The 16,549-nt window shown below is 31.1% G+C and overlaps 3 protein-coding genes across 7 annotated transcripts; 1 reads left to right on the plus strand and 2 right to left on the minus strand.

Annotated features, from left to right (window-relative positions):
• Positions 1 to 1,998: 1,998 nt before the first annotated feature.
• Positions 1,999 to 4,570, plus strand: LOC133797255 (protein phosphatase 2C 77). The gene is made up of 4 exons (XM_062235101.1): positions 1,999 to 3,254; positions 3,405 to 3,713; positions 3,822 to 3,927; positions 4,054 to 4,570. The coding sequence occupies exons 1-4, from the start codon at positions 2,475 to 2,477 to the stop codon at positions 4,386 to 4,388; spliced, it is 1,530 nt and encodes a 509-aa protein (XP_062091085.1). The 5' UTR covers positions 1,999 to 2,474; the 3' UTR covers positions 4,389 to 4,570.
• A 285-nt stretch (positions 4,571 to 4,855) lies between these two features.
• LOC133797256 (mitogen-activated protein kinase kinase SIPKK) lies at positions 4,856 to 9,213 on the minus strand. 4 transcript variants are annotated; one of them, XR_009875624.1, is made up of 10 exons: positions 8,840 to 9,048; positions 8,664 to 8,748; positions 8,295 to 8,429; positions 7,366 to 7,590; positions 7,091 to 7,273; positions 6,746 to 6,966; positions 6,496 to 6,541; positions 6,259 to 6,357; positions 5,629 to 5,770; positions 4,856 to 5,519 (listed from the first exon to the last, which is right to left on the minus strand). XR_009875624.1 is itself a non-coding variant. In XM_062235103.1 (10 exons), the coding sequence occupies exons 2-9, from the start codon at positions 8,911 to 8,913 to the stop codon at positions 6,259 to 6,261; spliced, it is 1,068 nt and encodes a 355-aa protein (XP_062091087.1). In that variant the 5' UTR covers positions 8,914 to 8,956; positions 9,093 to 9,213; the 3' UTR covers positions 4,856 to 5,519. The 4 variants fall into 4 exon arrangements, 3 of the variants coding, with proteins under 3 accessions (XP_062091087.1, XP_062091086.1, XP_062091088.1); XM_062235103.1 differs by lacking the exon at positions 5,629 to 5,770 and adding an exon at positions 9,093 to 9,213 and having other exon boundaries at positions 8,840 to 8,956; XM_062235102.1 differs by lacking the exon at positions 5,629 to 5,770 and having other exon boundaries at positions 8,840 to 9,047.
• A 2,608-nt stretch (positions 9,214 to 11,821) lies between these two features.
• LOC133797257 (pre-mRNA cleavage factor Im 25 kDa subunit 1) lies at positions 11,822 to 14,211 on the minus strand. Of its 2 annotated transcripts, none has more exons than XM_062235105.1 (8): positions 14,139 to 14,211; positions 13,825 to 14,054; positions 13,665 to 13,710; positions 12,821 to 12,914; positions 12,641 to 12,714; positions 12,471 to 12,557; positions 12,275 to 12,385; positions 11,822 to 12,115 (listed from the first exon to the last, which is right to left on the minus strand). In XM_062235105.1, exons 2-8 carry the CDS (start codon positions 14,010 to 14,012, stop codon positions 12,044 to 12,046), a joined length of 672 nt encoding a protein of 223 aa, XP_062091089.1. In that variant the 5' UTR covers positions 14,013 to 14,054; positions 14,139 to 14,211; the 3' UTR covers positions 11,822 to 12,043. The 2 variants fall into 2 exon arrangements, with proteins under 2 accessions (XP_062091089.1, XP_062091090.1); XM_062235106.1 differs by having other exon boundaries at positions 14,142 to 14,205.
• Positions 14,212 to 16,549: the final 2,338 nt, after the last annotated feature.

Here is a 16,549-nt window from a genome sequence, read left to right on the forward strand (position 1 = left end):
TACTAAATAAAAAAAGAAAGCTTATAAAGAAAAATAATAATATTAAAATATTATATAAAGAATATGTAAATGTAGAAATGGATTAATTAGAGTTTGTGCATAGCTATTATAAATATATGTATAAAAGAGCTGATAGAAGATGTTTTTATGAGTTTTAGCTAAATATTATAAAAAAAGTGTATTATAAAATATATCACAAAAACATACATTTTTATAATTTACCTCAAAACTTTTACATTATACCATACATCTGCTTCTTTACATTATTTATATATTATATTTTTAAAAATATTTTATTCATTTTAAGAAATAAAATAATTAAACATAATAATATCACACTCTTATATATATATACAAAAATTTATAAAAAAATAATTTAATATTTATAGCTTGATGAATAGTATTTCACTACATATAAAGAAATATTATTCATTTATGTAAAAAAATATAACTTTACATCATCCAATAGAATGCTAATTAACTATTTTTTCTCTATATTATAAAGAATAACACATTTTAGCTCATCCAATATAAGTGCTCTTGTACATTCTCTCATGAACTCCTCTCTTCTTTTGCCACCTCACCTTTAGATCACCAGCCAATTTTCAGACCCATTACGTGGCACCTTTGCAGTCTGGTCTTCTCCTTTGAACCTTTTTTTTTTTGAAATGGGGAAATCAGAACTTTCTTGGAAGACAAAATAATATTATTTCTAGGGATTTCTTATCGCCAGAATCTATTTTTTTTAATAAGGCTCTTTGAATTCTTAATTTAGTGTTTGGTGGAAGACCCGAGTCATTTTTTATGGTAATATATATGTAAGTTAAATGATGTATTACAATGGGACTTATTTAGACTTAAGATTATATTAAAATATAATTAACTGATTACTAATCATCCATGTGGATTTAAATCTTGTTCTTGACGGAAAAAAAAAGAAGTATTATTAACAACCGACGACTAATTCTGGCCATATGATTTGACTAGATTATAGCTCTATGATTAATTGAAGAAAAATTATTAATATGATCATATGTTGAAACAGGTTATTAGATTATATTATAATAATTATCAGCGATTAATGGCTAATTAGTTTACCATATATTTATATTAGAATCGTGATCTTGACGGAAAAGAGAAAGATCATGGTTGTTTTTATCAACGAAAAAAGTATAACTTGTCCAAGTGAACTACTTACTATCTTGGACAATCGGTTTTGTACATTTCAAATAATTCTTTTGATTAGTCAGAGCCAAAATAATCAAGCTACCAAATCATCTAGCTTCAAGTGTGTTCTACTACTAGTCCAGCAAAAAAATTAAAACAAGGAAAATAAGGGCAGTAGTACTTTTAGTATTTTATACATGAACTGAAACAAAAGTATTTTCTAGTACTAAAAACTAAAGCTGCTGAGTCATTGACAATGGAATTGTCTCTTTCTGTCCCTAAAAAAATACTTTACACCACATGGGTATGTAATATTTAACTACGTACCTATGTATCTGTACGTGTCTTATCCCATTTCTATTTCTATTTTATTTTAATAAAATTATAAAAAATAAAATAAAATTGTCTCCGTTTTCATGTTAAAAGATATGATTCTTCTTTTAAAATTCTCTTCCTGTAAATGCTGGATACGTGTAGATGCTTTGGCTTTGGTCAATTCCCACATTTTGTAACAAATCTAAGTTGCCAATCCTAGATCGACACGTGTAGATGTTATCTAACATTTTAATTTTCTTCTTCTTCTTGGTCACTTCAACTAATACCAACCGGCATCAGAGTTTAAAATCGGTAAGCAAAACCTGCCTCACCACGTGTTCTATTTTTGGTCCCAGAGACTGTTTGCTTTGCTACCCTACAATGAATATAATACTATTTATTTATTTTATTTTAAGGGCGGAGAGATATTTTAGATAAAAGTAGGTGTGACTCACCTTTCTTTTTAACTTTATTTTTTCATTTTTTTGAATATTGAATATTGAATATTGATTGAAGGTGGTATTGTTGACACATGAAAGTAATTGAAAAGAGAGAAAGAGAGCCGATTTTATGAGGCTAAAATGGGTTGCCTATGACATTGGGAAAACAATTACACCTAGATTTTTCCTTTCACTGTTGTTCAGCTTATTTTTCTTTTCAGCACCCCATTTTCTCGTCTTTATGTTCATAGTTCTCAGAAAGATTGAATCTCGAATCTAGTTTATCTCCTTTGGATCTTATATATACCTCCTCTTCTCATAACATTTTCTGTTTGAAGTGGTGGTGGTAGAAAAAGAATGTTTTTTCTCAACTGTTCAAAGCTGGTCTTTCCATTCATTTGTTTCTGAACCATCTTCATTCTTCTCTTTAGGTTCTTCTTGGTGAGAAAAGGATGCAAAAATAGCGCTAAAGGTTTCAGCTTTCCTTTTTCAATTATATTGGAGAAGTTTTGGAAGGCTAAAGCCAGCTAGTGGTAACAGTGAATTGACTTGATGGAGAAGATATCCTCACCTGTTGCTGTTCCATATAGGCTTGGTAACTTTATCCATGAAGACTCAACAGTTACGACCCAAGTCGAAATTAATGGCCTGAAGCTAATATCAAACACAGCAGCCTTGTTTTCAAGTCCCAGTGCCAAGTCAAATACACCATGCGAATCCCTTTATTTTGGAAGTGAAAGTTACAGGAGTGCAGAGGGTGAAAACAGGGGAGCAGATGTCAGTAGGGTCATCAGTGAGTTCACCTCAAGAGGTAAAGGTAATACCTTTGTTAATAACTCATTTTCTCCATCTCTGGCTAGAGACTCTGCTTCGATTTCTGATTCCATAATGGACTCAAACACTAGAAAGGAAGTTTTTAAGTTTGCAAATACTGACAAGGCCAATCTGAGAGAACCCAATGTTGATCTGGAACATGGGCAAGAAGATATGGTTGGAGTAGTTGAGGTGGGTTTGGAGGGAAAAGACAGTGATGGATCTGATGAGTCTGATCCATGTATGTCTTCCTTGCCTGTTGATGATGAGACATCTAAGGAGAAAAGACCATATAGAACAGGCAGCAGCCAGAATGTTTTGGATTTGGACTGTTTACCCCTTTGGGGTTTCACATCTATCTGTGGAAGGAGACCAGAGATGGAGGATTCACTTGCAGTTGTACCCAGATTGATGCAAGTCCCAGTTGAAATGCTAGATGATGACCACCAAAACTTGGATGGCTCGACTCAATCGACTGCCCATTTTTATGGGGTATATGATGGTCATGGGGGTAACCAGGTATGCTTATATACTCTACTTCCTACTATCTTCTTTGAATATTGTTAAGGGTTTCACCATATAGATGTATGCCATATATTTTTACATGGTAGGTATGATAGGATACTACAATTTGAATTTGGTCTCATAAGTGGATACTGTTTTCATTAGGTGGCTAATTACTGTCGAGAACGGCTTCATTCAGCCTTGGTTGAAGAGATAGAAACTGCAAAAGTAGGCTTGCATAATGGAAGTAAGAGGGAAAGTTGTCAGGAGATGTGGAAAAAAGCCTTTTCTAATTGCTTTGCCAAAGTTGATGCTGAGGTTTCTAGTTCAGCCACTGTTGCCCCTGAAACTGTTGGTTCTACTGCAGTGGTTGCTCTTATTTGTCCAACCTATATTATGGTGGCCAATTGTGGTGATTCAAGGGCAGTTTTGTGTCGAGGAAAAGCACCAGTTGTGATGTCAAATGACCACAGAGTAAGGCTTTTAGTTGTGGTGTTCTAGAGCTCTATCAATTAATTTTTTTTTCAAATAACTTAAAACTTTGGTGGCTGCCATATTTATAGAGATTGGTTTCTTGTGTAGCCAGACAGAGAAGATGAATATGAAAGGATAGAGGCTGCCGGGGGCAAGGTTATACAGTGGAACGGTTCACGTGTTTTTGGTGTTCTTGCAATGTCAAGATCCATTGGTATGTCAACCACCTGTGCTTGATTGATATTCTTGCTGATTTTTGCATCTACTTTGCCTTAAGAGTGCATTTCAAAGATTTAAATCCATAGCTGACCAAGGTACTATCCAATATGGATATGATTAGGTGACAAATACTTGAAACCATGGATTATTCCTGATCCAGAAGTGATGTTTGTTTCTCGAGCAAGGGAAGACGAATGCCTTATTCTCGCCAGCGACGGCTTATGGGACGTTATGACCAATGAGGAGGCATGTGATGTTGCCCGGAGACGAATCCTTATATGGCACAAAAAGCATGGGGACACCTTGTCCGGCGAAAGAGGCAATGGTGTTGATCTTGCTGCTCAGGCTGCAGCAGAGTACCTTTCGAAGCTTGCTCTCCAAAAGGGGAGCAAGGACAACATTAGCGTTGTAGTGGTGGACTTGAAAGTTGTAAGAAAGTTCAAGAGAAAATCCTGAGAGAACAGAAGCATTTTTCTTCTCTTGCAGGATTTTGACTTGTGTTATAATATCATGAATATAAATAACAATCACTAACGTGATTCAGCCCTTCAATTTTTTTAAAACCGGGCTAATTGTGATCACAACACTAATGTATACCTACCCAATTTTACAATATACCATACTACCGTGTTTGTTTATTTTTCATCTCCCTTCTCCCTTTCTCTGACTCTACTAGTACTACATTGACTAAATTTCTCTGGTTCCAAAATTTTACACCTCAGAGAAGAGAGGAAGAAATGAAAATGCAAGGATTGATCTAAATCTATATCTATCATCAAAAATTGAAATAGTAAATCTTAATATAGTTAAAATCATTCCATTCTTGATTATTTTCTCTAATGAAAAACAACTTGATCTTTAAGCTACGCCAACACGAGTGTAAAGATGTTAAACATGTCTGACACACAATGTAGAAGATGAAGTTATACAACAAGCCAAGGCACAATTTATTAGAAATCATTTGACTGGCCATATGAGAGTGAATAATACAAGAAGCCGTACATAATAATCGGTAATAGTTCAGTACTTATTCTGGGTACTTTGCTAACACAATACCAAGAAGTCCAAATCATGACTGAAAAAGATAATCCTATGTCTCTGAAGAACCCTTCGGCTATATCATGATGTCCATCAGAAACTATCACTTTGTTTGGAACCAAATTTCACTAGGCAAAGCAAAATAAGATTTTATGAGAAGCTAAAAAAATATTCTCCCTCCTTTCATTTTAATTTCTCTTGAGATTTTTTCATTAACAAAATCCACAATCCAACACAAGGCTTAAATGCTGATAGGCAATGAAGTTTGTCCAGCATCAGGATTTTTTTTCTTCTTCAATTCAGGAACAGAGCAATATATTTGCTTCCAACCAACTAGATAAATTATAAAGTGCCTTAGGTTAAAGTAGCGAAAATTCTCGAAGTTAATACAATAAATCATATTCCTTGGTCGCTACAAATTGAAACATCCTTGTCATCACAAAAACCTCCATTTACACTGCTAAGTTACTCCTCCAGGAAAAAATCTACGACATTTGAAAGTTTGCTTGAGATTTCTGTACTGACAGTTGAAACTCAATTCGTGGAAATCTACAAACAGAAATGCATTATGACTAAGTTAAGTTCAAAAACAGGAATAATATGTATTGTTTCTTCTAAATAAATTGGCCGAATCTTATTCTCAAGAAACAATTGTTACCATGAGGATTTTTGAAGAGTCGATGTGTTGTGTTGTGATATATTTTCATTTATGAGCAGTTGAGCACACACATAAAGATCAACTTGCATTATTGCAGTTTTTAAATCTACCGTGGAATAATAAATCCAGCAATTGACTGACACTGAAGGCATAAGAATCATTTAAACAAATAATTTCAAATGGAAACAAAGATGAAAAGAAATAACGTATGACACAATAATACTGAAGAAATGGGAAACTAATTAGAATTTTTTTTTCTGCCAATTATTGTCTAAAAATATTCTAATTCATAGAAGAAATTCAGAAACAACCTCAGAATTATCATTCTATCAATCTTTGAAACAAAATCCTAACATTGGGAATCTAATAACCTAATCCCACAAACAGTTTGCCTAATAACCTGATCCTTATTTGCCAAAGCTAAGAAACAATAACAAAAATCAAATCTTCAACAAATATTCCCTATAATTCACAAGAAAAAACAAGTGAATTCCTGCTATTAATACGATGCCACTGCAAGTGGCTCTTAATCAACATATCTTTAACATTTAAGAGGACAGTGGACGCACTACACTATTTTCTAGGGGAGAGTGGAAAAGAATAAACTTTAGGAGTATTCCTTGAACTTACTTATGGAATTGAAAATGTTGCAAGTGGAGATCCCACATTGGTGAAGTACGTTGAAAGATCAACATCCAAGTCATCGTACATGCTGATGAAAGGATGCATCTGAATTTTGCAATTAAAAAGAGCAAAAGAAATGTCAGATCCATGTATCCACATAGCATGAACCTAGCTAACTTTTACACCCAACTCATTGAACTAAATATTATATGCACTGCAAATATAATTAGAGCTTTTACAAACCATTAGCTGATGTGCTGACTGTCTATCCTTAGCTTCTTTCTTTACACTGAGATAGAAAGGCCCAACACGGAAATTAGTAAATTCACAAAACCTACATGAAACCACTTGAGAAAAAATGAAGACAGCTACATTCCAATTTTGTCAAAAACGCACATTTTAAAGGAGTTTCCTCTTTAGTTCCATAATTTAGCTTGGAAACTGTTCAAACATTCACTGTCATAAAACTCAAAAATGAAAAATGAGCATTTACCATGCAGAAATAAACGAGCAGAACTCGTTGGTAAATTGATCAGAAGATGCACTAGGTGGTGGTTGACTGACAATGCAGTCCATGAGCTCAAAAAAGTTTGTCCACACGTCACCTTCTTCTGGTATATATGGGAATCGACCAGTTGCACACTCAAGCAACACTAGTCCCAAACTCCAAATGTCACTTTTGTAACTATATTTGCCTCCAGTAATTCTCTCTGGCTACAAATATAATGAACTCATGCTATGAGATTCATATATTGGGAAAGGACATATGCAACTTCCCAAGTTAAAGAGATGGGAAAGAGAAACAAGAAATTGACAAAACATATCAACAGATACTCACAGACATATAGTTGTAGGTGCCAAGAAAAGTATTTGCTTGACCAGAGGTGCTTTCCATTATTGCACTCACACCAAAGTCAGTGATCTTCACCTCCCCTCTATGATTTATCAACAAGTTGGAAGGTTTTAAATCCCTGTGTATGATGTGTTTTTCATGATGAAGATACAATAAACCCTTGAGCACCTACAGCAATGAATTGAAGAAAGAAGCCTGTTAAAATTGATTTTCTTGAAACAACTAAGATTTCATTCACACATGATTTATGGACATCCTACCTGTTTGCAAATGGCAGCAAGATACGGCTCTGGGATAGTTTTTACTTTCTTCAGAAAGTCTGCTAGAGATCCACCATCCATGTATTCTAAGATGATAGAAATGGTACCATTATCATAAAAGGACTGGTAACAAACAACAATACTTGGACATTGTGACGATTGATTAATTTTCAATTCCTGTGCAATCAGCTTCCGAGAAGACTCTTCAATATTCATTTGAATAACCTGAATTAGAAAAAAAAATCATCAAACAAAGGCTAGCTGACTACATCAATAATTACATCGGAGTCTGGACATAAATGAAGAATGTATGCAAATTCAGCAACAGGTATACTCTGATTGCGAATATTATAAACAAGTCCAGCACAATTAGCCTCCAAAAGTGGTTAATTAAATGGCTGAAGCACAAACCCTTGAATTATATGGTAGCTGGAACTACGAAGCCCTTAAGGGTTAAAGATATGGCATAAGTAGAATGCTAAAATAGTTACCCCTGGGGCAACTTCAACCAAGTGAACCTTTACTGAAGTTAATTCATATTATCAAATGGGCTCACATGCTATGAAACTATTCCTCCAGAACCTCTTTTACACAATCTATTAAAAGGCAACCCCAGATCTATATTGCTGAGAACAAGAATTAGAATACACCATATCTAGAGTATCTCTGCAAAATAGATTGAAATTCTCTTCTTCACTTTCAATTTATCCAGTTTAAAAAGGTTCCAAAGGTGAACTTGATGCCTACGGAAAAACCCATTAAAAAAGAGAAAAAAACCTCAAAGAGGCACTCCTCGTGACAAGAAGTAGAGCACTACAAACCCCAAATAATATTCTCAAAGTACACAAAACAGAGACGAAATGATATTTGAGGGGAAAAAATATAAAGCAACAAAACGCAATATTAGTGTTTAGAATATGCGGTGATACCTTTAGTGCAAAAAATTGGCCAGTCCATTTGTGGCGAACCAATTGCACAATTCCACCACTCCCTTTTCCAATGACTTTAATGGTATCTACGTCCGCTAAACTCAGCTGATTGTCCGTTGGCTGAATCGGAGGTGGCTGAACACAATGACCAAAAAAAAAATCTTGATTTGGAGTAAAAAATATACAAAGGATTTAAGAGAGAGAGAGAGAGAGAGGAATGCCCGTTCTTAAGCTGAAAAATTCGTCCCATACACCATTGAAACTCCATACCTCTAAAACTGAAGTGAAATTAACCCAAAGAACAAAGAAAAACAAATATAATTACAAAAAAAAAAGTAATAATTTTCAAAATTAGAAAAGAAATCTTACGACTTCAACTTCGCTATGAGAAATAACCCGAACTCCGTCCCTGTTTACGAGCAGATCTCCATCCATAAACGTTCCGCTTTGAGTCCTGTCATCAAAATTAAAAACCTAAATCAGCCATTCAAACTCTTATATACGTATATATGTAGAGAGAGAGAGAGAGAGAACAAGAGAATTACAGGAACTTGGCGAAAGAAGCGTCACCCGCAGGAACAGTGAGTTTGAGATTAGGGGATAAGCCTCCCTTCTTCATGTCTATACCAGATAGGTGTAGGAGGCTGTCAATGGAAGAGAGTCTTTGGAAGCGAAACGAGAGAGAGTGGAGAGAGTGAGATCATAGTCAAAACAGAGAAGCAATAAATGAATATTGAATACCAATCAAACCATCGTGTATATATATATACATATAGATAAAAAGAATAGACCAGTCACCGTTCTCAGCTCAGAAAAAACCACGAAGAAGAAGAAGTGCGAAATTTTGGAGTTTTACTTCTCTTTTATTTCTTTATTTGTAATTTTTAGTCAGCGCATGTGGTCTTCTCCTCAACTAGTCTACAGTTAAATACAAGTCCACCCATTACCTATGTACATTTAAGTCAATGATTTCATTATTAGGTAATAATTTTTATTATTGGGTATAATTAGTTTGGTTAGTTTTGATTCATTTGTTTAATGAAATCTGTCCAGTTTTATTTTTTGTTCTGAATGTAAGATTGTGCTCCATTTTTAACTAATAAATAAATAGGAAAATTTTGCAGAGCAGTGCAGCCCTTCGTGTTTTTTAGTATGTGATACATTACTGAATTTGTTTGAATAATTGAGTACATTGTAGTATTTGGAGTATCATGCAATTTTTAAAATAAATTTGAATAATATATGGCGTCGAAAATAATATTCAAATAATTTGTTAACTCGTTTGAATTCTATTATAAATCAATCATTTGATATTTTTCAAAAATTTGTATTATACTCTAAATAACTACAATATATACAATTACTAAAAAAAAATTGATCCAAAAATCATCTAATTACCAAAAACAAGAACGTAGTACATCAAACACTCAAAAAGAGAAGGTGCACCACATTATTTCTCAAAATAAATATTTATTTCTTTGAAAGTAATATTCACGTAGTTATAATAATCTCTCCTAAAATATGGTTATATTAATATAAATATAATTAAGTAGATAATTTTCGTGTCTATGTCATGGCTGATATAATAATAATACTAACAACAAAAATAATAATAGTTATAGATTATAAGGATAATGACTTTCCACATAATCCAACATGATTTTCCAAAGTAAAGCGAAAGTGCAAGTGAGTGGAAATTGTATGGGAAGAAAAAAGCTTATCATTAATATTTGTCCCTCCCTTCGTGGCTGGTTCCAGGCCGTAAAGCAGGATTTACATAAAATGCCGAGAGTGACCGACGCCCGGTCGCCGCTATAATGGACCACCCAACCTCACTTTGATTTAATTAATGTGTCTTTAATCGCTTTTTCTCTTGTTCCATTTATAGGGACCGAAATATAAATACAAAGAACTTTGACACTTCCTTAATTTCTAATACGTATCTTACATGTATAATGTACGCCCAACGTTTTTCACGTTTGACATAATAATATATACATAAATAAATATTGAAGGCCTTGAATGTCGTTTTACATGAATATGACCATGCCGTTTTGCAATATCATAGGTCGTTTTGTATATATTTGAACTTTCAGTTTACGTGCTTGGATTTGTAAAAAAAATATACATTATGCCTAAATTTACTGATGGGAACCACTAAAAGTTTATGTTCATCAAACCAGTCCTCACGATCCCCTAAAAAAAAACCGAAGAAATTGGTCAAGCTGAGCTATTTATAGAAGCAAAACGATATCGTGGTGAATCGTGAGTGTATCATACCATATATTCACTGTTGTTCTCGTGTTTAAATTTAAAAAGGAAATTTGATGTTGTAATAATATATTCTATTTTATTTATATAACAAATTTATTAGGCATTTTAAATATATATTATTTTGTATAATTTTAACTATAATATTATTTTATTAAATTTTTCATTCTCTCACATTAATGTGTTTTCATGATTAACTTTTGTATTCTATATACAAAATTTAATACTTTAAATATGCTAAATGTGTAAATCTCGAAAAAAAATACTAAGATTACAAAAAAATCAACTAAAACGGATATTTAAGTAAAAAGTTATGGCTCACCAAAATTCTCGTCAAATTTCAGTGCAGAGCACCGATATAGCATACATGTACCATTGATTTTGAATTATTTTGGCCAAAAATAAATTTTCATGATTGCATCGCAAGAGCATCAAAACAGCATCGATTTTGCATCGAAAAAACATCGTTTTAGCAAAATAAAATCAATTTTTGTGGATGCATCGAAATAAACATCGTTTTTATTATTTTTTTTTTTACAAAAACGGTGTTATTTCGATGCATCCACAAATTTTGATTTTTTGACCAAAATTGTACAAATTCAATACAATCTTGAAAATTTTGTTGCCAAAACAATGTTTTTTCGATACAAAATCGATATTGTTTAGATATTTTTTCAATACAATCATGATAACATTTTTGGCCAAAATGATACAAAATCGATGGTACATTAATGTTTTACGCTGAAATTTGACAAAAGTTTTAGTGAACTATAATTTTGTACTTAAATATCAGTTTTAATTTTTTTTTATTAAATCTTAATATTTTTTCAAAATCTAGACATTTAACATATTTAAAACCTTAAATTTTTAGGTAGAACATCATGGTTACACATTAATGGAAGATTTATAAAAGGGATATTTTTATGCAAAACATGATTGGAGAAAAGAGTGTTTAAGTTGGCATATTAAACAAAACCTAAAATTTCCCATTTAAAATCACACCCCACAAATTAGAATTTAAAATATTAAAACCATTAAATTTCAACACTAGTCGAATAACTCAACTGGAACCATTAAATTGCAACACTCGTCAAATCACCTCAACTGGTGTTAGAGAAGGTACAGTTACAGTGCCATGATAGGCTTTCATTTATGATTATAAGACCCAAATACTGAGTATGCATTTCTTTTGGGTCCGCCAAACCCGTAAGGCTATCATTTAATCCCTCGTAATAAAACTGATTTACGTTTCTACATTTTGAAAAAAAAAGTAATTATTATTAATGGTGTTCAATAGTACAAAATACAAAAACTCAGTCTGTCGTTTTCCCATAGAAAAGAAAGAAATATAGTATAATCAAGAATCCCTGAAACTTTTCCCAACACGTAATCCTACAGCAGACTTTATATACTCACTCACTCACTCAATATCATACAGAATATATAGATGTATGTATTATATATAAGTGTCTTAGTTATTAAGTTTCCATAATGTTGAAGCAGAACTTGGATAGCAATTGTGGGACCCCTGATATTATCGGTCCATATGTCTACATAACACAACAACAACATCAAAAGAAAGAAGAAAAGAAAAACATATGAGTTAATCCCACACAAAAGATAAGTACTTCACTTTGAAAATTTGGGATAAAAGGAACAAATTAATTCAATCTTATGAGATTTGAGGCATTGTAAAGTAGTTTGGTTACCTTGTGATTTTCGTGAATCTGACACAAAGGAACTGCAAGCAATTTTAGATTTTTCGGTACAATGAATTTTCTACTCTCTGGCAACTTTACAAGGTAAAGTTTTGTGCATTCCTACAAATACAGAAACATATATAAGAGCTTCTGCTAACACTGATCTGAACTTGAAGCAAACAATATGTCAAGGAAGAACAAGTACCTTAGGCTTTTTAACATTATGTGACAAATAAGGATAGAGCAATGTTTCAAAGTCCGGCCTCCACCACTTGCCAAGGAATTCTCCAACCTAAACATGACAATTATATTCATTTTTAAAGATAATGAGAAACATTAATATGAAATGTATTGTTGAGAAAAATGTCTTTTTACCTCCCACTCTGTACCATCGCCATTTCCATTCCCCGAAAGCTTCCTTGACAACTTGCGTTTCAATCCATCAATCTCTGAAGAGTCCAACATTCTTAGTTTAGTAAACCTTACTAGTGATTATCAATATACCTTGATTCTATGATTTCTAATTCAAACGAAAGCCATTTCCATGTGATTAACCTGATTCTCCAGGTCTTAACCGACCCCCAGGAAGCTTAAAGATGGAATTTCTTATTTGCAAAAGCAGCATATGAGGATGTTTAAACAGCTCAACCTGACATATCAACAATTAAATCTCTTCAAATGAAAAACAAAAAGTAGAGTTTTTTGCCACCAACATTTTTTGTTTTACTTTATTTTCAAGATTTCTAGTTTGAGCTAATTACATGTATTGACCAACAAAACTTTCCTTCTTTTTTCTGCATAAGAGAGTTATAATAGACCAACTACTAACAACATTCAAAGCTAAACGTATGTATCACAAGGTGAAATTAAGGGCACCAAAATAAAATGGTGGTTAGGATAATCAATTATGTTAAATTATCTCTTCAGTCTTCACCTCATTTTCTTAACAAAGGATCATTTATCCCAAACTGTCTTTCAAACATTTCCTAAATTTGACCAAACATAGTCTTACTTTGCACAACTTCTGTTAATAGTGTCAGATTATTTATCCATTAACGGTGTTAATCTAAGACAAAGTGAGATTATATGTACCAAATTTAGGAAATCATATCTAAAATGGATTAATCTAAGTAAAACTTAAAAGTGAAGAGGGAAGAGTAACTATGCTTGAACATAATAGCTCACTTATGAACATCTAATTTCCTCTCTACAGCACTACAGTACTATTAGGCTAAATTCTTGCAACTTAAATTGTTCATTGAAAAAACAATAAAAAAATATTACAATTATACAAGATTGTGCATACCTTAAATAACTTAACACCCAACATTATATTTCACTAAAAAAATATTTTTTTTTTCCATTTACAAAAATAAATAAATGAAAGTATGAAACCAACCAGAATAACTGCTTCCACACAAGTCCTCAATCCATGAGCAGAATAGCTACAATATAATAATCAGACAAAGAAACGTCAAACATTTAAAATTTATTTAATTAAAAAAAATAGTGAAAATAAAAACAATCCAATCAAGAAAGAAAAGAGATCACAATACTACTTGGATTTCATTCTCTGAACACGATCGGCCATGGTCGCATCCTTGGAGGGAATTGCCTCTTTGGACCCAAAATAGTAGCTACTCAAAGGGTGTATATCTATCACGAGACTCTGAATTTGACTCCCTCGTCTGCTAATTTGACCATCACCGTCACCGTTCTCCGTGAATTCAAACGCTGCATCACCCATCTCCGAATATCCTCCAATAGCCCCAAAAGATTGTTCCAAAATCTGTTTACACAGAAGCTAAAAAGTTCAGAAAGATGGAGAATATAAATAGAAATGGAAAGAAGTAGAAGAAGACGTGGCTTTTACTACTGTGCTTGCTCTGTGACTTGTTGTGTTTTGGGTTGGTCTGCCGACTGACTCGACCACTCTGGAACGTGGCGTTCCCACAATGCTCTGGAGGCTTTATTTTATAGGAAGAACATGGTCAACGAATGGTCAACGGAACGTATTGGGCTTGGTTTACTTACTGGGCCGTATAGTCGTGTATAGTTGAGATTGATAGAGTATGTACTTTTGGGCCTTGTACTTTATGTGGGCGCAGTGTAAAACCCAAGAAATTAAAATGGAACAGTTCGTACGTACGTAGTTAGTGTAGGCTTTATGATTTTGGACTTGATTTCTAATGCTTACAAGTCTGATATCTACTTTCGTCGAAACCCAGCTAAAGTTTACACCCAAAAAAAAAAAGGAATAAATCTAAGTAAGTTGTCATTAATTATAACTTGCTAGCTAAGTGAAGTAAATAATGTGTAAACTAGCTTCCTTTGCTTTAAGATGATGAAAGTAAAATAAGGCCATCTCCGTACCAAATATATTAAATACAAAAATTTAGTCAAATATTATATTTCTTGTTGATTTTCAATTTGAAAATAATAATGTTCACATATTAGTTTAAAATGATTGAGTAATGATGTGTTGACATAAAATATGCATTGAAATATTATATTTAGTGACGTGACACTACTTTCCAACTTAATTCAAAGATGATATCGGGCTCGAATTGCAAAATATAATTATTTTGTAAAATAGGTAACCAATTAAGTATTTTTAATCAGTCTTACAAACTAAAAAAAAATTGGTTTCATAAAGTTTTATCCAAATCTTAAACCTATTTCTATTCAAATATATAATATTATTAAAATTTAAAATACTATTTGAAAAAAATATATATAAAATATTATTATTGCTTAATCAAATATTATTTAGTAAATTATTAGTTTTTTAATGTATAAGTTAAAAAAACCTCATTAATATTAATTAGTAATTAGATATTAAAAATTTTGTTATTAGTAATATAATAATTAAAATTATATACATATATTATTGTATCAAAATTGACACATTTTTTAGAACTACTAGGTGTAAGCAAGGTGCATGTTTGCTTAATTTTATTTAGAAAATTAGTTGATTATTTTTATTAAGTTTTTATGCTTATCTTTAAACCAAAATATTGTTTATAGTTTTTTAAAAATAAATAATAATGTGATAATATTTTGGATCCCAAAATATATAAATAATGTATTTATTATGTTTATTGTTATTTAATATAAATATATAAATAAGATTAAGTAATAAAAAAATAAAATGTTTTCTTTTTTAAATATAAATGATAATTTTTTTAATATAAGTTAAGATTATGTATTATATATTATTACAATGATGATAACATTTATATTTATATTAATATAATTATTAAATATTGTTAATATAATATTTGAATTTATATTAATATAATTACTACATAGTTATTTTACCAAAATTTTATAAAAATTATAATTATATATTATATATTATTATAATAATATTTTATAACATTGAAATTTATATTAATATAATTATTAAACATTTAAATTTGTATTATATATTATTTTAATAATTATATTTTATAATATTCGAATTTATATTAATATAATTATTAAATATGTAAGTTTATATTATATATTATTTTAATAATTATATTTTATAATATTTAAATTGATATTAATATAATTATTAAATATCTGATTTTGGTTTTGTAATAAATATAATAATAATATTTATAATATTTGAAAATATATTAATATAATTGATAAATCTTTATTTTTAATTGGTTTTAAATGAATTTTTCATTAAATATTTGTATTCCGTCAAAAGTTATCCAAAACATCGTTAAAACCAATAAAAATTATAATATAAAACTTGACATGGAGATGTTCCAATGACAAATATAATATATCTCTCTCGTAACAAAATGGTACAATTTTATGTTTATTTAATTAGACGGGTCAACAAAACACTTTTATGGCTGTAGTAACGTAAAATTTTATTTACCAACTGCAAAAAGTGATACAATGAGTATAATTTGAAGTCAGAATACATCATACAAATGTAAAAATCGATTAAGAAGTTATTTATTATTATTTTTTGCAGTAGATTAAGAAGTTATTTAGTTGTATATAAAACTAAAATATTTTTAAATTTATGCTTATTTATTTATTTTATTTTTATTTTTGTTGAGATGCTTATTGACGTGTTATTAATTTTAACTATCAATAAGGTGAAAATATTTTGAAAATATATAAATAAAAATAGCAATTGATCATTGTATGTAATTTTTGTTTGTACTTTTTTGGACTATGTATTTTATCTCATTACATGTTTGAACCCTGTGTTTTGACAAATTTTTTTTTTGGACCTTGTGTTGTGTAAAATGGTATAAATAGATCTTTAAACTCAAT

The sequence above is a fragment of the Humulus lupulus genome, chromosome 8, assembly GCF_963169125.1.
Source record: "Humulus lupulus chromosome 8, drHumLupu1.1, whole genome shotgun sequence".
NCBI lineage: Eukaryota > Viridiplantae > Streptophyta > Magnoliopsida > Rosales > Cannabaceae > Humulus > Humulus lupulus.